This window comes from Gymnoscopelus braueri (genome assembly GCF_963280865.1).
Source record: "Gymnoscopelus braueri genome assembly, chromosome: 4".
Taxonomy (NCBI): Eukaryota; Metazoa; Chordata; class Actinopteri; order Myctophiformes; family Myctophidae; genus Gymnoscopelus; species Gymnoscopelus braueri.
The window spans coordinates 30,181,455-30,203,777 of NC_137605.1; the positions used below are offsets into that span (position 1 = coordinate 30,181,455).

At 40.3% G+C, this 22,323-nt stretch overlaps 2 protein-coding genes and 1 long non-coding RNA gene across 5 annotated transcripts; 2 read left to right on the forward strand and 1 right to left on the reverse strand.

Moving 5' to 3' along the window:
• Positions 1–33: 33 nt before the first annotated feature.
• On the reverse strand, positions 34–876 carry LOC308083238. The gene is made up of 3 exons (XR_013932984.1): positions 669–876; positions 383–546; positions 34–151 (listed from the first exon to the last, which is right to left on the reverse strand). It is a non-coding gene; the product is annotated as an uncharacterized lncRNA (long non-coding RNA).
• Positions 877–8,228: 7,352 nt separating this feature from the next.
• LOC308083231 (CD209 antigen-like protein C) lies at positions 8,229–10,805 on the forward strand. 3 transcript variants are annotated; one of them, XM_080425478.1, is made up of 6 exons: positions 8,229–8,354; positions 8,814–8,903; positions 9,417–9,590; positions 9,748–9,884; positions 10,117–10,232; positions 10,338–10,805. In XM_080425478.1, the coding sequence occupies exons 1-6, from the start codon at positions 8,279–8,281 to the stop codon at positions 10,459–10,461; spliced, it is 717 nt and encodes a 238-aa protein (XP_080281604.1). In that variant the 5' UTR covers positions 8,229–8,278; the 3' UTR covers positions 10,462–10,805. The 3 variants fall into 3 exon arrangements, with proteins under 3 accessions (XP_080281604.1, XP_080281603.1, XP_080281602.1); XM_080425477.1 differs by having other exon boundaries at positions 9,417–9,584; positions 9,721–9,884; XM_080425476.1 differs by having other exon boundaries at positions 9,721–9,884; positions 10,338–10,804.
• Positions 10,806–12,267: 1,462 nt separating this feature from the next.
• nes (nestin) lies at positions 12,268–20,269 on the forward strand. Its single transcript, XM_080425438.1, has 4 exons — positions 12,268–13,280; positions 14,238–14,362; positions 16,000–16,073; positions 17,126–20,269. The coding sequence occupies exons 1-4, from the start codon at positions 12,450–12,452 to the stop codon at positions 19,681–19,683; spliced, it is 3,588 nt and encodes a 1,195-aa protein (XP_080281564.1). The 5' UTR covers positions 12,268–12,449; the 3' UTR covers positions 19,684–20,269.
• Positions 20,270–22,323: the final 2,054 nt, after the last annotated feature.

Here is a 22,323-nt window from a genome sequence, read left to right on the forward strand (position 1 = left end):
TTCATGATTCTTTGTGTTTTTTAACGTATTCTTACTTTTCAGTCAGGTTACGCCCATCAACCCAGTGCCATCTTCCTGATTCAGATGTCAAGCCAATCCAGAAGCCATTATGTTGATTACTGCTTAACCAACTACTCTCATAGATGTACGCCTGATGACCATAGTATAAAGAATAATAAGCAGATATGTTTTAGTACAATACTGAAACTGAAACAATTTGTATTTTCTTATTAAACCTATTTCCAACTTAATTGTAGTTGTGCCAACCCTGCTCTTCCAGTCTGCTATACAGAAGAGATCACAATAATGTCTTTCCACACATTCTCATACGCACAGAATAATTGTGTGTGTATGATAATTATTATCGTACAGTTAACGCTACCTGTTCCTGTGGACTGTCTATAACAGTCAAATCGGAGTTCTTTGCTCTGCAGTCGACTTGAGCTTCTTGCCAGGATTTACGATTAGGGTTTTTTTGATCCACAATTGCATAGCAGCTGGACAAATGGTGGCGCCAACCATCCTGACAGGGTTGACATACTCTGCCTAGAGAGAAAAGAGAGTGAGAAAACAACCAATGAAAATTGAGAGGATCATAATTTCATTATTATTGGATTATATTAATATTTTGTAATATATTCATATTGTTTCCATTGATTTATGCTTACTATTTCCTTTTCTGGGGCAGTAGACATCCAGACTCCACTGAACCACAGTCCAGTTGAGACCATCTCTTGTCAGGTTTTCTAGTTGTCTCGTCAGGTTGATGTTCTCTGTGGTCAGGTTAAAGCTTTTGTTCGTTAAGGTATCATAGGCTTGGCTCAGGTTTCCAATGAGGTTTGTCAAATTGTTACGATCATTTGACAAATCAGCAATGCATGATTTGAGTTTGTCAACAAGACTTGTCAGGTTGTGATTGCCTGCCAGGAGAGCTGTTTGGTTGTGTCTTAACTGTTTCAGTTCACTCAAATCTTTATCCTTCTCATTTGCTGCCCCGGTAACTGCAAAGGGAATGTATGAAAGAAACACCATTAAAATGAGCTGGTTTGACATAAGAACTTATGGATGCATGTGTTGACATGTTTTATACTTACAGTAGACACAGAGGGCTATGATGGCTGACATCAAGATAACACAAATAATCCCCGAACCAAACACCACCAGCAGAAGATGATTGGAGCCATTGGCTGATTTCTTATCTGGCAAGAGTAACATTGCTTTTGTTGTTAATAGACCAAATAAAAGCATTTCGTCTTATAAAACAGTATAGTCCTATAGTGGCAGAATATGGGCTATAATTAAAATAGAATTAGAAGATTTTTTTCTTCTTAATTCTGTTTCTCCGAAATGTTCTCTGTTTTAGTTTTTGTTAACTGAAGCTAAATTGTGTTCACAAACCAAAAAACAAACAAAAAACTACATGCTAGTCTTAGCAGCAGTAGTCAGACTGGCAGAAGTTAGTGGTTTGCACTTCATTGAACACAGTATTGGATATAGAATAGAATAAGTTGTTGTTTATTTTGTAACTTACCCTTTGTAACAGGAGCAGGGCCTGCTTCATTCCCTTGAGTGTTTACCTTAACGGTTGAATATATACATGTAGTATCTTCTCTTGTAGCTGACAAATGAAAATAAAGGATCAAGTTGTAAACTAGTGTAAGGTTTATTTGGAAAATTCAGGGTACATTGCTGAGTATTTCACTGGAATTCATGTTTTAAGTCAAGCATCCAATTATCATTCACTGAGGGAAAACATTTTGAAAGTAACTTCCCACAGCTGTGGGATACACTCTAACAAAACAATAGCATTTATTGTAATGCAGTCATTTTCTATTAAGACTACATAGTAGATATCGCAATGATGGAGATCATTTGCACAGCATCGCTGAAACTCACCTTTTGGTCGAGAAGTTTTAGGATTGTTGAATACGACTGAAGCATATTTCACCTCTTCCTCCTCCATCGCTCATTCTGGACTTCATGGCATGGATGCATTTATGCTCAGAGAAGAGAGGCTGTAATATTGTGTAATATTTCACCTGGAGAAGTCGTTGCTTCCTTCAGTTTGATCTTTTTTGTGTGATGTTGGAATAGGTCAATTTTGCTTCTGCAAAATTCCGGTTAACTTCTACATTGCTTATTCAACTGATAATAATGGTATTGTAGATGACATACTGTAAATGTCAAAACTTTGTTCAGGTTTAAAAGAGAAAGGCATACATGAGTTGTAAGTTAACATATGAGGTTATTTTCATAATAAACAAATTTAGGGTTTAAGATAATCAGCGAAGTGAATACTATTGATACATACATTACAGAGAAGGTATTGTAGATACACTGAAACCCTGTCACACAGGCATGGGAGTGTATCCGGAGTTATTATTTGCAAACTGTTCTCCTGGGGTTGCTAATGGGGAAGCACCCCATATAGTACACTACATACTTTATTTGCATTGTCATGTTTCATATTATGTCAGGTGTGTGCAACCAGGAGCTTTCTGCCTACAGTGTCCACGCACAACAACAGCATTTCAGTACGCCTATGGTGTCCACAGTGCATTCTATGATGGGTAGGGTTAGCATAACCCTAACCAAATAATATGATATTATCAGAAGCTTGATGGCCTATACATGTACTGTAACATTTGATGTTGATATAAGGTTTTGACACTATTGTAATTGATTTAGCACAAAGAATAGGACAAGTAGAAGTTTATAAACACACATTTGGTCGTACAGTAGAAAAATGCTCTGTATTTTGTAGTGACACTTATTAGCCTTATATATCAGCTAATCACTGTATCTAGTTTTGGTCCAAATGCAAACAATACATTTGCGGGACTTCCTCAGTCAGGGCAAAAGGAGGTCAGCCTTGAAAGAGCTCCTGGAAGTGGCGGTACGCAAATATCAGAGGTTAAAGATCAAAGTGTTTTATTAATCAAATGCACAGTATAACACACAACAGGGTTATTTTGAACAGTTAAGTCACCCTGAGCCTCTGGCTCCCCCATGAAATAGTCTGATGTTGAAACACTGAATGTGAACTGTATCGTGTGGGTAATGTAGTTAATTTAATGTGAATAATGAGGAGGATCTGTAGTGTAAATTTGCCTTTAGCCTTGAGTCATTCTCACTGTAGGGTAAAGGAATAATGCTCTATTTTTAACCAATTCAAAATGGAGAGAGTTGCTTTTTATAATAGCAGCATGAATGCTTTTCAGACATGTTCTTAACTAGCCTGGCTTCTTAACCACTTAAGCCCTATTTTATATTTCTTCATACAATGGTGTCATGTGAAAATACCAAAAATAGTCGATCTACAAGCTCACAACATATCGCACCGTAACACGTTGTGAGCTTGTAGTTCTGCTATTTTCACTACTTGAAACATTTTGCCTCCAAAATAGTGATGCCAGGTTGAAAGTAAATGTGGTAGCAAGGAGGAATAAATGGTAACTGTAGATAAAATACACTAGAGAAATACACTCAATCTTTGGGACCATATTGATTACCATATCACACCAAACAAGGTCACAATACTGACTCCCTTCTCTAGGAAATACCAAGTATCGTTATACTTGTTATACAATTGTCATTGTCATACGTTTGCATGAATTTGTGTAATACTGTAATAATTTATTAGTAATCAGCCTGGTTAGAGCAGAAATACTATACAGTACAACCAGTCTGTCTGCAAGTGCCAGTAAATAAAGAGAATTAAATACTATGTGTATGAGGAAGTGATTACATAAGATAAGATAGGTATTTGAATTGAAACATCATCGTTCATCATCCTTTAGTGATCTTGCCTATCTATCTATGAAGAGGTGATTGAGAGTGCATGAGCTTTACCAGCTTGTGGTTGGCTGAGAGGGACAATCTGTACTAGGGACTGGCTTTGGGAAATGATTATTAATAGCTTGTAAAGACAAGATAAGCATACCAGTTACAGTGCAGTCAGAGTTACAGATTGTCCATACAAAATGTATAACCATTGTAACTGTCAGCGTTGTATAGTAAGCCAGCCATTGTTTTCAGCTTTAGCAGTGTGTAAAATAGATGTTTCAGTATGCTGGATAAATGAGATCAGTGGTTCTCAAAGTGCGGTCTGGGTGACAGGTCTGTAACTCGGTTGGTTCAAATGGAACCAAATGGACCCGTTAGGATTTTATAGTGTAGATTCAATTGGTGTCCCAGAGATAGAACATTTTATCAAACAGGGGTCCGTGAGGACTAATGCATAGTATCAAACTGAGGGTCCTTGAAATAAAAACGTTTGAGAACCACTGAATTAGATTAATATTGTTATTTGTCATGGCCAAATGATTTAACACTGTATGTTAATTCACACGAGTAAGATAAAGCTGTGTACACATTTCGACTCATTGATGATTATTTCATTGGGGTATGTTGATGTCATCCTCTGAAACCTTCCTCGATACCCTGAAGATCTGCCATACAGTACTTGCATCGTGGCTACCAGTGTGCATCTACCCTCCTTCACTCTTCTTTGCAACCATTTCCTGTCAAGTCCGTCCTACTTTCAGTACCACATCATTTACATCATTACCCAACATTGTTTTTGCAAAAGCCTGCACAATTCACATTTGCACAAGAATTTGCATGCCACAAAACCATTGTTACAGCTAGAGTTGGTGGTCCACTCGGCTTTGTACTTTGTCTTTGTTTAGAGACAGTTAAGAAAGCTGAGAGGGAAATTATTATTGTGGTGAGGCATAAGAGGGATTCAAAGCTTCGTTTGTGGAAGGGTGGATCTTAACCCTACGATTGTCATCAAAGAGCATATGTAGAGTAACAGTAATAGTGCCCATGAAGAGCTGGTCACATCTTTTTCATGAACGCTCAGAATTCTCATCCTTCCAATTGTTCTTTCCATACCAATTGTTCTTTCCAGTACTATATTCTCAGTCAGGACACCATTCTATCACCTGTAACGCTATTATAATTGATGTTAAAAGTGATATTTGACTGTTTCATTTTAATGCCATAAGCATCTTAGAAATGTGTACATTTTACACATCAAATAGGGTGATTCTGGTTATGATTGCGTCTGTGAAGAGCTGGCTGCTGTAATGCTCTAACAAGACCACCAGAGAGAGATATTGAGGTCAATTTGGAACCCTTACATTTGTATATTTACTACACTTTAATTATCATTGTATGTTTGTGTGTGGCCACAGATTCCCCTTTCTTTCCAGATTTGTCCTTGTTTAGAAATGATGCAACTGCGACTGATGATTTGATTTCCTTGTTTGGGATAACTTGGAAAGTGTATGGAAGTAGCGTAAACCTGCATTTCGTTTTCACTGAGAAACATTAAGAACTCTGACACAGTTACATAGAATAGCAGGCATCATTAGTACTGCCACAGCCACCTGCTGATGCTGAACCTCAACCGACGCTTGGAGTCCTACCTGGGCCGCGTCCAACAGCTGGAGGAGGAGAATGACTTGCTGCGCCAGGAGATCCACGCCCGGAGACAGAGCAACCAGGGGGTCTCAACGCGCAGGAAAGGCTTTGAGAACGAGCTGAGGCTGGCGAGACAGGAGGTGGAGGCAGTGTGGCAGGAGAGGGACAGAGCAGAGCTGGAGGTGGGGAGCCTGCACAGAGGCAAAGAGTGCATGGCTGAGGCCCAGACAGAAGCCAAGAAGAAGCTGGATGAGAGCAGGAAGGAGATGGAGGTGGAGCAGAGAGCACAGATATGGCTGAGAGAGAAGGTCTGCCAGTTGGAGCGGGACGTTGAACTACAAAGTCTGCAGTGTTGCTATGAACCTGCTGTGTTGTTGTGCATGTGACAATAAATCACCTTGAACCTGGAACGTTTAAAAGGCAGTTCCTTTACAAGAGTTATTGAAATTGTCAATAGGCAATAGCTTACAACATTCATTGAAGTAGGGTTTTATTTTTTTAATGAACGTGTCATTTATTTGAATTATTTGTACCCTCTGTACCCAATTGGCAAAACCAATGTCTGTTGTATGTTGCTCACGAAATAAGTATTCAGTCACAATGCTCGATGTCTTGGTCACAGCTTCATAATGAAATAATGACTCAAGCCGAAAGGTTAGGGAACCACATCGGGGCGCAAAATGCCTTCTTTCAGCATGTTTGGCCTGTTTACTGTGAGTCATTCCCATCCGGTCTGCACGCCTTTCCTGTCTCTCTCTCACTGTTGCTAAAAATAAAATGAAAAAAGGAAATGCCAACAGCACTTTGCTGTAGACTTAGCATGTGGTAACTTGGACACCTAATATAAATATAAATATAAAATAGACATTGTTAAATGTTGTATAGAGCACTGGTGACCTACAGCACCTGTAGCTGTTCTCCTGACAGCCCTGGGACTGGGCCTGAAATCCCTGTGACATGGATGGCCGGGTACCATGGTACCATGGTCACATCATGACCGGGCCTTTGACAGGGCAATGACAGCTCTGTTTTTCAGTGCTGTGAGAGGGCCCTGTTGTGACAGGGCCTGACATCCATACAATTCTACTTATAATCGTAACAGGCTTTTTTTTCTCTCCCTGGGAAGTAGGCTAATAATTACATAATAATCACATACTAACAGTCCAGTTTAATGTAAAATCTGATATTTGGAAATCGATGAGATGTTTTCTAAATTATATAAGCAACACAATATACAATAGAAATAAAGCTTACATTTTAATTGGTTTGTTGTCTGATAGGACACAGCTACTGTCTCGACCCAATGAAGCTAGCTGGCTGCATCTCTTTTCTTCCACCACTCCACCCCTTCCTCAAAGTACCGACCCCCACCCTTCCAAAAGAAGACACCAAAATGAGCTATGGGAGTCTAGGGTAACAGGACTAGGCAGCAAGCTGGAAACCAGAGGACAAACCTCAATGACATCCCTCCACCTCAGGTTATTGTGATCCGTATCTGTTTTGTATTAAAATGAATTTAAAAAATAGTTTTTATTAAATGTTTTTATTTAATGATATCCAACACCCATTGATATGTAAACTATATCAATGGGTGATTAAATGTTTTTATTAAATGATAGATTGACCCATTGATATGTAAACACCCAACATTGAAGAGTTAAAAAAGAAATAAGAGCCACCATTTGAAGTAAGTGATAAAAGTGCTGATCATGAGTAGTGGCACATTAAAATAAATTGATATTAATTAGAAAAATTGAAAGTGCTTTATTCAGTTATTGATTAAATAATCAACCACTGAAGGCACTAGCTCAGGAGGTAGAGAAGCCGTCTGGAAATCAGAAAGTTTCCTGGTTCCATCATTGGTTCCTCCTGACTTTGTGTTGAAGTGTGGCTGAGCAAGACGCTTAACCCCTAAGCTAAACCAGACGGCGATGACCCTTGCCAGGATGCTCTGAGTTATAGAGTAAAAGGATTTTAGGACCTTCTCTGAGACCTTGAATTTCCTCAGCTGTCTGAGGTGATACAGGCGTTGTCTAACCTTCTTTATACAGTATGTGTGTATTTTCCATGTCAAGTCATCGGTGATGTGCACACTGAGGTATTTGAAACTGCTCACCCTCTCAACATGGTGTCTCGTTGACAGGTCTGCCAAATGCTCCAGGTAGGGCCCCTCATCATTATTTGTGACCAGGCCCACCGGTCAAACCCTTAGACATCGCAGTGGTGGAAAGGTACACTACCCCTGCACGGCTGCACCATCAAGCGCCAAACATAGAAAGGTACATTACCCCTGCACCACCAAGCGCCTAGGAAGGTACATTACCCCTGCACCACAAAGCTCCTCACATAGAAAGGTACATTACCCCTCCACCACCAAGCACCTCACATAGAAAGGTACATTACCCCTGCACCACCAAGCACCTCACATAGAAAGATACATTACCCCTGCACCACCAAGCACCTCACATAGAACATTTTTGGGGAAAGGGCTTATTTGTTCGTAGTTCAACAAGTTTAATTCAACAAGAACCACATATATGTTATTTTTCATACTTTATTATCATCAAAATATTTCCTAAAACAAAAATAAAAAAGAAGAACTTGTCCTTCTCTTTTTTGTGGGTGAAAACAAAACTCTTGCACGCACGCACGCACGCACGCACTCACGCACACACGCACGCACGCACGCACACACGGTCGCACGCACACACAGCCACACACAACCACACACCAACACACACAACCACACAACCACACACACACACACACAAATATATTGCCAATGTCACTGTTAAAAAGAGAACCAAGTGTGCTGCGTTAACATTTGCATCTATTGCATTGTCATGGGATGGAGTTGGCAGATGTCAATTCAGAGCTTGTAGAAGATGCGAGAGGGGTGAAGGTGAAAATGAACCATGAGAAAGGTAAGAATATTGATCATTAGACGCAAAGTTTGCTATAGTACAGGGGTATGAAATTACATTTCCCCCCATTGTCATTAAGCAGAAACTGCATGTTATGAAATATTTACGAATACATTAATATTTGGACATTGATTAACACTGTGCATGAGATTTCTCTTCAATATTGCAATCTCTGCCAGACTAATGATCATATGGAAATATCAGCTTAATCTGTTCGCTTATGTTTAAAAGTGTTATGTATATTGCCTTACAATTTCTTGTACTCTCACACGATGTCTTAAAAACAACCATTTCCTCTTTATGGTCACGTGTTTGTGTGTGAGTGTGTGTGTGTGTGTGTGTGTGTGTGTGTGTGTGTGTGTGTGTGTGTGTGTGTGTGTGTGTGTGTGTGTGTGTGTGTGTGTGTGTGTGTGTGTGTGTGTGTGTGTGTGTGCGCGCGCGCGTGCGTTTTTCTACCAGAGTCAAAAGTCTACAGAGTGGTTGCCTTCAGCTTTGGCTTACTGTGCATCCTTCAAGCCACTCTCAACATTTCCCTACGGATGTTTGCCTGTAAGAAAATATCCTCATCTGACTGTAAAAATTATAAAAACACATTATTTAGATAGAAAGAGCTTGAGAAATAAATACTCCACCCACCAGGCATCTCCATGAAGTGCTTATGCCCTATGCTCTTACCATATCATTGTTTTAATGTGGCATGTGGTGGTATTTATGCATTTAAATATATTTGAAGCTGCATTGTGCAATGGTTTTGATTACAGTTTTGTCATATTAACTTAAAATAGTATGACATTGACACATACAGTACAGTATGCAGTACAGTAGCCAACTTCTCATGCTCAATGGTTTGAGTGGTAAAACCAAACAGCTCTGATTGAGTTGTTAAAAATTCATAATTTATGTTTAAATAGTAGAAAAACTAGGCTGCAGTAAATAGATTTTCTTGGTAGACAAATGCAAGGTTAAGGTTAAGTTTCTCTCCACTGAACATTGAACAAAAATGAGGAATCTACAAACCTCTTCATGTCATTGCCCACTCAGATGAGTTTTTTCTTCTGGCAGCCAATCACAACCTGACAAGCCTGGTTGATAACCTCACCACAGAAAACCTACAGCTGAGGACAGAGAACATCAACCTGGAGAGACAAATGGAAAACCTGACAAGAGCAAGAGAAGATCTCAACTGGACTCTTGTTCAATGGAGTCTCGATGCCTATTGCCCTCCCAAAAGTAGAAGTAAGCATAAAACCAACGGGACTATAATAAATGGGAAAGAAATGGATATAATCCAATAATAATTAAATAAATAAATTAAAATGTACTCATTTTGTTTATTGGTTTGGTTTGAATCTCTTTTTCTGACCAGGCAGAGTATGTCAACCTTGTCTGGCAGGTTGGCTCTACCATTCGTCCAGATGCTATGTGGTTATGGATGCTAAAGCTGTTGATCAAAAGTCCTGGCAAGAAGCTCGAGACAACTGCACAAAACGGAACGCAGATTTGACTGTTGTAAACAATCCAGATGAACAGGTACAGTACAGTTAACTTAGCTTAACTGTATGATAATTGTGTGTGTATGTGAAGATGTATATGAGGAACATACATTAATGTGAGCTCTTCTGTAGCAGACTGAAAGAACGGAGTTGGCAAAACTGGGTTGAAAATGGGTTTAAAAATAAAATAATCTACAATGTGTCATTGAAACTGACAAAAAGGTTTAGCAAACTAAAACATAACTGCATATTATTCTATACTGTATCAGACGTACATCTATGACCAAAGTTGGGATAGCAGAGATGAAACTGATGGCTACTGGGTTGGTTTGACATCTGAAACTGGAAGATGGCGCTGGGTTGATGGACGTAACCTGACTGAAGAGTAAGAATACATAAAAAAAAAACTAGAAGAATCATGAAGTCTAACTAGCATTATATATCTATTTGTTTACTTATTATATATTCAATCATTCATTTCTTCTCTCAGGTACTGGACAACACCACCAGGTGATGGTCTCTGTGCAACATCTGTCGAGACCGAATCCACATTCGCTGTGAACTGTACTACACAGAAGCGATGGATCTGTGAAATGAAAGCTTTGAATGTTTAACCATTTCAAACCTTTCAGGCTTTGGACATGAGCAAAATTGTGATGACATACCAATTGTTTTTTTTTTGCTCATATTCACACACATGAATCACTTTCTATATGATTCTGTTACTACATTACTTACTACAGTATTTGTATTTCCGCTTTCCGGTGGTAACCAGACGGTATATGACCTATGGTGAACTTATCCCCAACACATAGTAGGCTACTCAGTGGACACACACATTTGCAATCAAAGGACCATGATGGATATAAGTTCTCAAGCTTTTTTTGTGTTTTATCCTTTTGACAGATATATACTTGTATGTTCATGTATATGCATTTTTGTGAATAAAAACACTGCTATGTCAGACACAAGTATGTTTGTTAAAGGAGTAGTTCGCCCCAAAAACTTTTTTTCTATCAATTACACACTCCATGAAGCTTTGAATTCATAGATATTTTTTAGTTTTTGGCACATTCCTGAACCAATAATTTGATGACTCTGCCTTTAAATGTTTTTTTTTTTACATTGGACGACAGAATGTAGAATGGCATTTTTTTAAATGGTTTTCACATTGGACGACAACATGTAGTAGCATGGTATTTTTTTTATGGCTTTTACATTGGACAACATAGTGTAGCATCGCATTTTCTATGTTTTTACATTAGATGACATGGTGTAGCATGGCGTTTTTTTTTACATTGAATTACATACTGTAGTGTAGCATGGGATTCTTTTATATTTTTTACATTGGACGACATAGTGTAGCATGGCTTTTTTTATGTTTTATTTTTTTTACATTGGATGACATAGTGTAGCATAGCATTTTTAAATGGCTTTTACATTGGGTGACATAGTGTAGCATGGCTTTTTTTTTAGATTGGACGACATACAGTAGGATATATAACTCTAAATAATATACGTATTATAGTCTATTTGTACCTATGAATATATGCATGATTAGCCTATAAGTAAGAGCTAGTGTTCAGCAGTTGTTTTACTGTTGTTTTACAAGTTTTACAGCACTGCACAAACAACTATTTTGTCAATGTTGCTGATAATTTCTTTTTCATGCATACTCAGCATGCTAACTGGCAGTGTACATTTGGAATAATCTCCTTCTTTCAATTGTTCTTTCCAGGCTTAACAGTCAACTTATTGTCTATAATATAACCCTTTTATATAAGTTATATTTTACAGTTTCATTTAAGCATTATAATCTCTGTTATTAGAAATGTGTTATACAAATATTTGATTAATATTGTTGTTATTGTACACAGAAAATAGGGTGGTTCTGGTTATTAATTATTGCAATAGTGAAGAGCAGGGGCAGGCTGTAATGCTCTAACAAGACCAACAGAGGGAGATAGTGAGGGCAATTTGGAACCCTATGTCTTTATAATGTCTGACACCACTTTAATTATACTTGTATGTTTTGGAGTGGCCACAGTTTCCTTTTTCTTTCCTGATGTTTTGTGCCTTGATGCAACTGTGACTGATGGAAGGATAGCCTACATATCATTACAGTGTAAAATTACACATTTTCCAGCACTGTTAGAGTTAACCTTGAAAATGACATCATCACTGTGCTTTCCTCCTCACATCCTCAGCCTCTTGTCTCTCTCCCCCCTCCTCTCTCTCTCTCTCTCTCTCTCTCTCTCTCTCTCTCCCTCTCTCTCACTCCCGACTCTCCATCCTTTCCCTCTCTACTCCTGACACTCCTTCTCCATCCCTCCTCCTCTCCTCCCTGTCTCTCCACCCACTTCATTAAGTCCTGTATGAAAGGGGAGGCGTTTGCTGGCGGTCACACTACAGGAGGCACAGAGCCTCACAGGAGCCGCACTCACTCACATACACACATACCCACACACACACATTGGTATACAGACACCCACTGGGCTCAGGCTTTGAGAGTGATCACATAGGCTCCCCAATCACAGTCAGTGTACATCAGAGTTAGGCCTCTTGCCAAATATCTCTCTATCTCTCTGCCAATCCTGTTGACATGGAGGTCATCAGCAGACATCATCGGCACCACCACAGCCACCTGGGTGAGGAGAAGCACCTGATGCTGAACCTCAACCGACGCTTGGAGTCCTACCTGGGCCGCGTCCAACAGCTGGAGGAGGAGAATGATTTGCTGCGCCAGGAGATCCACGCCCGGAGACAGAGCAACCAGGGGGTCTCAACGCACAGGAAAGGCTTGGAGAAGGAGCTGAGGCTGGCGAGACAGGAGGTGGAGGCAGTGTGGCAGGAGAGGGACAGAGCAGAGCTGGAGGTGGGGAGCCTGGTGGAGGAAGTTGAAGCTCTGGCTGCACAGAGGCAAAGAGTGGCTGAGGCCCAGGCAGAAGCCAAGAAGAAGCTGGATGAGAGCAGGAAGGAGATGGAGGTGGAGCAGAGAGCACAGATATGGCTGAGGGAGAAGGTCTGCCAGTTGGAGCAAGACATTGAGCTGCAGATTCAAGCCCATGAAGAGGAAGTAGCCCACGTTGAGGCCACGCTGATTCGCTCTCGACCCATCATGGCACCCCCATCTGCCCTGATGAGCAACCAGATGCCCAGCCTCCTCCAGTTGGGACAAGAGTACTCCCAAAGGGCCGCAACCGCATGGCAGGAGGCAACAGAGGCCTATCAGATCCAACTGGGACAGCTGGAGGATTCTCTCAGCCAGGCCCGGCATCGCTTGGTCCAAGTTGACCAGGAGAAGAGTGAGAGCCAACTGAAGCTCCAGACCCTTCAGAAGGAACTAGCTTCAGCCCAGGATGTCAGACAGTACCTGGAGAAGAGTGTAATCCATCAGAGAGACAGACACAGCCAGGAACTCCAACAACTCCAGGTAAGTGGTTCCATATCTGAGTTTTGTGTTTTTGTACTCCACACAGTTGAGGTACAGTACTGTAAGCTCAGAGTACAAGACTTTAACTGCCTGTAATGTTGCTACAAACCTGCTGTGTTGTGACATTTAATGTGACATTAAATCACCTTGAATCTTTAACTTTTAACAGCCAGTTCCCTTAAAACAATTAATGGAATTTGCTCCATACTTTAACATTCATACTTTAGTTTTGACTAATTGATGTCGGGTCTTTTTACATTTTCTATGAATGTGTTGTAGTTTATTTGAATTATTAACATGTATTTGTCCAATGTCTAATTCATGTAGTATAGGTAAAAAACATTGTAAACCAATGCCATTGTATGTTGCACACAAAATAAGTAATCAGTCACAATGCTGGATTTCTTGAATGTTGCAGAGTGATGGAGCACTTGTGACCTACAGCACCTGTAGCTGGCGCATGCCTCCATGGTTTTAATGACTCATTGTGAAAAAAAACATATAGGTCGGTCATAGCCGAGTCTAAGAAGTCAAATGACTAGATATTTGATGCTTTTTATGCTGGTCATTCCACTTGTTCAGGGTTAGGCCTACTCTATGTATGTCTATGTAATCAACATATTATGTTATTTGCATAGACATACACTGTTTGCTTGAAGTATTTAGATGTATTTAGGATGTTGTTTAGAGAGAGACTAGGTTTGAAATTTACCTAGTATCCCACTCACATTGTAGTACTCAAAGAAATGCCCCTCTCTATTTCCTAGATGGTTTATGAAAGCAGGTTCTTGCTGATAATACTGTAGATGCATATGTTACATAGCATTTTTAAGCATGAACAAACTATTACAATAATAGGCTATAAACATGACCAAACTGCACTTTTCACACTGTACATGACTGTGCAGTCAGAATGTTTGAGGAACATTTTCATCACTTCTTCTTCCCGTTTGGCAGGACCACCTGGAGAGCATGGAGGCAGAAAAAGAAGAGCTGAGCCAACAAATTGATGGCCTCCTTGTGGACAGTCGAGGGTTACTACAGCTGAAGATGTCCCTGGATCTGGAGGTAGCCACATACAGGTACAGTATGCTTTACAGTGAAATAAATACACATGTACACTTCAGCATACAATTAAGCACCTTGCATCACCATCTCAGCCATCTCCAAATCTAGATTGACCTACAGTAATGGCTAATCCATTATGGATTTTACAACTGATTGATCATTGATTGGCTGCAGATACCCATTTGAAATATGAGAGGGAGGAGGGAGGGAGAGGGAGGGAGAATGGAAGAGAGATGGAGAGAGAGGGATAGGGCACCTATTTCACCCAGGCAATAAACCAGCCAATGCTGCTTACCGAAATCTGAACATGCTGATCAAGCTTGTATAATAATAATAATTTAAAAAAACTGTACTATATGAACTACAACTCATAATCATAAAGAGATACCTGCGGTCATAGTAGGGACATCTTATCACTTATCATCATACATGACTTTGACGTCATAGACTGGCCTCCATGTGCTCTCACTTTAAGACAGATATCCCCATCCCCCATAAGAGTGACCAATACAATGAAGTTATCCATGGTTTGTTGTCCGTGAGGACACAGCTGCTGTCTGGACTAAAAGGGTTAATTTCACTGCAAAGACCAGCCTCACTTTCGTGAGGTATGAGCTATGGGAGTCTAGAGTAACAGGACTAGACAGCAAGCAGAAAACGATAGGACAAACCTCCATGACATCCCTCCACCCCAGGTTATTGTGTATCCTATCTGAATCTGTTTCTTGTTGCTCAAATTTATGAAAATGTATTAAAATGTATGTTTTTATTAAATGAAGTACAGACGTAAAATCACAACACACAGAACACTGATGACTTTAAAAAAAGAAGAGCCATCATTTGAACTAAATGATATCTACGCCCGGTAGATCACTTTATAAAATGAGTAGTAGCAAAATTATCTTAAGTGGTTGATGAAATTATTCATAATAATTTTAACCAGCTTGAATTTAGTTACAGTATATTAGGTAATGAACAAATTGATATATATATATATATATATATATATATATATATATATATATATATATATATATATTGTGCGTGCGTGCGTGCGTGCGTGCGTGCGTGCAAGCCTCTGCGTGTGTGAGAAAGGAAATGATGGCAGAGGTGCTGCAGATGGCTACTCAAAGGCAATGCCTTTCCCCTATTTCCATAACAAGAGCTTCAAGCCTCCTCTTGCTCTGGTTGAGAGCAACAAATGTTACTCCCCATTCCTCCGCCCACACATTACTCATGTTCTGCATCATCTCAGCATATTGTCGGGTCGAAACCTTACATGTCCAAAACTGTTACTTTCAGAAAATGGAAATAAATGACCTGTGTTCCTATGTAGTTATTATTTTGTCACAAGCTCTTTTAATACATTACATTGGTTCAATATTTATAAAACCCACGGACAGACTTAAGCACTTTCACATGCAAATAGCAAAAAAGGCAGATCTACAAGCTCACATTGTGATCGAAAAAAAAAGTATTTTTGCACGACACTCATGTACGACGCTGTAGGGCATTAATTAACAACAAAAAAGGAAAAACATAAAAAGTTGAAATATGGAGATGCAAGGTCTCTGCCCGACAATAATAGTAATAACTCTTTGTATATAAAGATATGAAAATGACGTGTATCTCTTGCCATCTCTCTCTACAGAGCTTTATTGGACAATGAAAGCCTCAGGGGAGACATCTCTTCTGTAAGCCAGATGAGACACCTCTACATTCCTGGTAAGCATACAACATACAATCGAAGCATGGCATAGTGTAGTATTAATGCAGTATGTCATATCTAATGCAATATATCGCATCTTCACTAATGTAGGCCTACTCTAGGGCTTTCACCAACTAGTCGACTAGTCGACTAGTATAACCACTAGTCGACAATTATTATTATTTTTTTTGTAATTTGTTTTAATGCCATAGTAATGGCCCATCTTACTATTATTATTATCCTCCTGACTTCATTTTTTATCAAAAGGGGGTCAAAAGTATGCCCAATAAAAGCCTATTATTGGGCAATGGGGATCCTTGGAGACGCTGCTGTGGTGCTGTGCTGCTGTGCCAGAAGCGCTTCCCTTAAAACGCCATAAAAATAAGGGCAGGAGGATAATAATAATAGTAATATAGTAGTAGGATGGCATTAAAACAATGCCCCCCCTAAATTTATTTATTTATTTATTTTGTAAATCTCGACTAGTCGACTACTACTTGGTCAAATGAGTCGACTTGTAAAAATCATTAGTTGTGAATGCCCTAGTCTTCATTTACCATCAACCATCATTAACTGTATCATTTTGGTCGTGACTAGAACCTCCTTGAGGTAGAAGACACTGTCTTGGTACAGTTCATAATCCCATTTGACATGTGGAGGGTGGTCTTTGGCAAAGGGGCTGAGCTAGGCACTTTGGACCATTTGGTAATGCAAGCCACCTAAGAGGGTCCCCAAAGGTTATCGAGCCATATGGCTGTGCTTTCCGGTAACTTAGACCACAGGGAAAGGAAGTGATGATCAATATCTCCCCATTAGTGTCTAACCTACATGTATTCTAATAATGCCATGGGGAGATGGTTTGCAGTATCTTTGTCATGTTAAGATCACTGGAGAAGCATTTGAAATAGTATCCACAATCAGTAGCCATTTTTGCATTGCAAAGATATTGTCTTGAAATAATTAATTGTATTAATTTCTTACAATATCGCTGCAACTGTAGTCCCCTCAATGTCTATTACAGCAGCTCAATTGATTATATATTCATGAGCTCTCCCCATTTCATTCACAGATGCACTTTCCAGTCCTCGAAGGGTTAAAAGAAATGATCAGGGCCAGATGTCTACCACTCACATGTCCTTTCCCCTCTCTTCTATTCGTGGTGTAAATGGTCGGTCCAAGCCAACTAGGATAACCACAGCATCCATCTGGCCTGCAACTCTCAATGAAACTCTTGCAACTTCCCAGAAAACAACCAGGAATCCAGCTGATGCTCCAACTGCAGAAACTCCAAAGTTAGAAAATAAGTCAACACCTTACCCAAAAATACTGCCGAGTGGCAGTGTTGAAAACTTCAGACCTCAGGAAATCCATGAGGAGGTCAGCTATGCTGAACCTCTTTCCCTGCCTGATGAACAAGAAGTGGTTGCTGAAGCTCTGGTTGCACCTTCCCATGGTGAAGCTATTGCAGCTGTTGCCACTGGTTACCAGGTTGAGTTCAGCCTCAGCAGTGAACCACTGTTCAACAAGGAACCTGAGCATCATCAATATAATACAGGAAATCTGGCACGTTTCTCTGCCCCAATGATGCAGGTATCCTCAGGTTTCTCTGAAGAACATATTAAGGATGTGCCTTTTGAAGTCTCTTCAGGAAAAACAGGAGTGTATGAGCGACATACTCCCACTGATGCAGGGATCGAGAAATTTGAGAAAACTGAAGAGATTCAAGATGATACCTCAGAGTCTGAAACTGAAGCTTTGATAGAACCTGCATTTGACTCCAGCACGACCAGTCCAGCTTCTGAATGTGAGCCTGAGGATGGTGTTTTTAACCAGTCAACAGAGACCGATTCCATCTCAAATGAAGTGGCAGGACTGGTAAGCCAACAAGAAGGCGATTCCATAGTGAGAACAAACTTTGACGACAAGTTGTACCCTGATGGAGAAGAAATGGATTCGTGGGACAGCGTCATAGAAAGAAAAAATTATCTCAAGAAAGTTGATAGCAGGAAACTGAAGAGTGAAACCCAACCAGACGAAGATATTTTAACAAGAGAATTAGAGCATGATGAGCAAGTGATGAAGGCAGAAGTTGCTTCAGTTATACAGAATGAGCCCTCCCACATGACCTTTACACTGATGCACACAGAGTCACATGACTATGGGCAGCAGGATGACACAAAGCAACGCCATTTGGATCAAGCTGAAGAAGACAATGATGAGGAAGATGATTCTCAAAATGTCTCAGTGTCATGGAAGACGGAACTGGAAAGTGATAGTTACGCTCAAGATAACACGGTTGCCGACACTCGACCTCTGATTCGATACAAGAGTGATGAGACTGACACCACTCAAGCGTCACATGTGGACGAAACGGAATCCAGTGAGGGCGAGGAGGACAGGAAGGTCGGAGAAGCAGGTATTGGTAAATGGAATGAAAGCAAGTCGAACAGATTTGGAACCATGGAGGACCTGTGTGAAGATGCAGAAGGACAACCCTTGGGTGAGGATTATGATCTGGGATACACCACCTTGAGCAACTATGAGAAAGCTGACATGATTGTTCAAGTCAACAAGGAGCTTTCTGATGAAGAAACTGAAGAACTCACTGAACCAGTGGAAACGACAGTCATATCTAATGTAGATTGCGATGAAGAACTAGAAAGAGTGGACAAACTTGTGGAACAAGAGCTGGAACATTTATCCACTGCTACATATAGCATGCACTTTGCAGAACAACAGGCCACTGAGAATAAATCAGATAATCGGTCAGTCTGTAGTGATCACAACAGCAGACCTGAGAGTCAGGTCCACACTGTGGAAGAATCCAATAGCATGGAGGATGAGTCATCTAACATTTGCCAACATTCTCAGCCCGTCTCCACCACCCATGTGCTATCAGATGAGGAAGACTTGTTGGATGCAGCTGTCCCAAACCCAATAAAAGAGAGTGTATCCTTTGAGGTATCTAGTGATTCTCTAGAACATTCTGTGGGCAAGAGAGCAGACTGTCTTCCATTCAAAGAAGTTCCACAAACAGCTGAATGGGAAGTCCTAGAGAGGCCAAGCCAAGAAATAGAAACCAGAGGCCAGTTTGCCGATGACTACATGTATGATGATGTGCATGAATCAACTCAGAGCTATTTCCACAACACAGACAGCATTTACCAGGGCACAGGGACTCAGAATGAAGAGTCCTCTGAGGCTTCTCCAGAGAAAATACCAGTAAAGACAGACATCTTCCCGGTGAAGGATTCAAACAAATATTTGAAAACAAATGAGGGCCTCCAGCATGATTTCATCAGCAGTGGCATGAAAGATGACTTCTGGGGTTCTAACCTGGAGACCGGTGCCTCATATCAACCAGAGGATTTCAGCAACCACACAGCTGAGCAGTCCAATCATAACCTAGGCTTTAGTAACACCTCGGCTTGGGGCAATTTGGAAAACCCAAGTGTGGCCAATGGAAACGGTAGGATGGAGACAGACACACCTAAACCACTGGTCGACAAGGAAGAACATAGGCCTGCACAAGTGAAGCAGTTGTGTAGAGATGTTGCAGAGGGTGAGAAAGGCCATTCTATGTACTCTGAAGATGAGGGTGAATCTTGGTCCTCTGGGGAAGAATAGGTAGAGTAAGCCATCAAATAAGAATCTAAGAGCATTTCAAATTCAAGATAAGACATTATTAAACATTATTGTGAGAGTAAAATCCAGTTTGCTGCTAAGTATCTATCACTATGAAGACCAAAGTTCTTCCTTCGTGCATACAGTAACCACTAATGTGCCATTTCTGTCTAGACTAGAGGCACCAATCACTCTTCTTTTCCTTAAGGCATATTTAACTAACCAATCCATGCTCTGTATGTTTCTTGTTTCCAATTGTTATAACCCTGTGTACTCTGCACATGTTATGGAAGGAAGTTACAAAATTGACACACATGGGAACAGCATTATGACAGAAAAAAGGTGGCATTTTAAAGTGAAAAGGATTCAGCTTTGATTGGGCATTGATTGATGCCTAATTTGATTGTACAATTGCCACAAATGTGAGTTGAGTTACCTTGTGCTGTGGAATCATGAATTTCACAGTTTCCCATAGAGACAGCAAGATACTGTATCCTTAGTCCTTTTCAGTTAACTACAACTGATGTTTGTGTCCATGTTTGACACGTACAAAACAAAAAGGCAAATGAATATATCATGTCATTTGGATTTGCAAGCCACATTTATTTTGATAATTTGTGTGTGGTCTGTAATTTTAGATCTTGTTATTAAATTTCCATTGATAAAGTTACCTTCTGCCTTGGTACCGTTTTATTTCAAATAAATTGTGTGTTCATGATATAGTGCAACTTTCTGCTTGCACTTGTTGTCTTTGAGCGTAACTAAATTGAACTGGGGTATGTCTTCTAAATCCTAATGTCTTCTAAATCCTAATGTCTTCTAAATCCTAACAGTTTTCTGAAAACGCATGTTACTATATCAGTGGTTCTCAAACGTTTTCATGTCAAGGACCCCCATCTCAAAATATTTGGATCAGTTTGTTTGTTTAGTGACAGCGGTCTCCCCATCTTTCCAGCTCTTTATTAATCAGAAGATAAATGTTCAGGTGGGTCACCAATTTCATAGAATCAGGGGAGAACACATTTATCACTTTCATTTGATAGTTCCAATTTTGTCTGTTCATTTATTTGCTTCATCACTTCCAATTTCACCTGTTTTCCCTGTTTCTGTAGGCGTTCCCTCTACTGATTGGATGAAATTGGTATCTCCTCCTGAAAATGTATTTTCTGTTTATTAAATATCCCGAGAGACGGGGAGACCCCTGTTACTGAACAAACACTCTATCAGAATACATAGCTATTTAACACTTATTGTAACAAAAATATCACTTACAGCATCTTTAATTAGTCATCAGTAAGATATTCTGTACCGTGCCTCTTAACAAACAAAACAAAAGACATGCTCAGTACACAGCTGCGTCCTTAGGCAAGGTCAAGAAAACAGTAGCAACATCCATGTATTCAAGTGAGGGAGGAAGGCTGTGTGTGTGTGTGTGTGTGTGTGTGTGTGTGTGTGTGTGTGTGTGTGTGTGTGTGTGTGTGTGTGTGTGTGTGTGTGTGTGTGTGTGTGTGTGTGTGTGTGTGTGTGTGTGTGTGTGTGTGTGTGTGTGTGTGTGTGTGTGTGTGTGTGTGTGTGTGTGCGTGAGCGCAACTCCGCCTGTGTGCGTGTCGGGACCGGGGGAGGGGAGGTGGGGGGGTTGGTCTTTGGCAGCATCCCAGATCTGCGGGGCTCAAAGCAGGCTAGCTAACAAAAGAGTTCCAGGGCCCTTCACAGCAAATGGCCATCCCATGGGAAGGCCCCGGCAGAAGTATGAAACAATGGGTGACCTCACCTCCTCTGCCCCCCCCCCAACCCTGCCGACCCCCCTGCCCCATGCCCACCCCCTTCTGTCATTCATTAGTCAGTTTGCTGAACAATGACAGCTATTTTGGTGGCCAGTGCTCCCAGTACAAATTCACCACAGAGATATTCAATAAGGAAGCTAACCGCAGTGCAGCCGGTCACATTTCTGTTCAGAATGACTGTGGTATTACAGAAGCTATCTGGCATGCACATTCTCTGCACTCCGTTCCTGACTCACTAGAAACACGACAGATCAGAAGTCAGATTAATTTTACAACTGGTGCTCTATTCATAACCAATGGTCCTTCTTGAAATTACTTGTAGGAATAATCAATCGGATACACGGAAGTATAGGTAATGCATGTAACACATTTATGTAAAACTCAGTTTGTGGTTTCTGAGTCAGGATGTTAAAGGTAGGGTAAGTGATATTTTTTGGTTTAAACAAAAAAAAAATGTTAAAAGGTTAAAACACTATATTCTGATAGTAATCATTGCTATAGAGTGTTTTTTCAGTAACAGATGTCTCCCTGTCTCTCCAGCTCTTCAATAAACAGAAAATACATTTTCCGGTAGGTGTCAAGATTTCAGCCAATCAGGAGAAAGTACCCATTTTTAAGCTTCATTTGTATAGTGTTCCAGTTCCAATTTCACTTGTTTAATCTGTATCGTGATTGAGTTCTCTGTCCTGGTTGGATAAAATTGGAAATGAAACTGAAACTGAAGCGAAAATGCATTTTCTGTTTAATAAAGAGGTGGAGAGACAAGGAGACTCCTTTTACTGAACAAACACTCTATAGCAATGAGTACTATCAGAATATAGAGCTATTTAACACTTATTTTAACCAAAGCAAATCACTT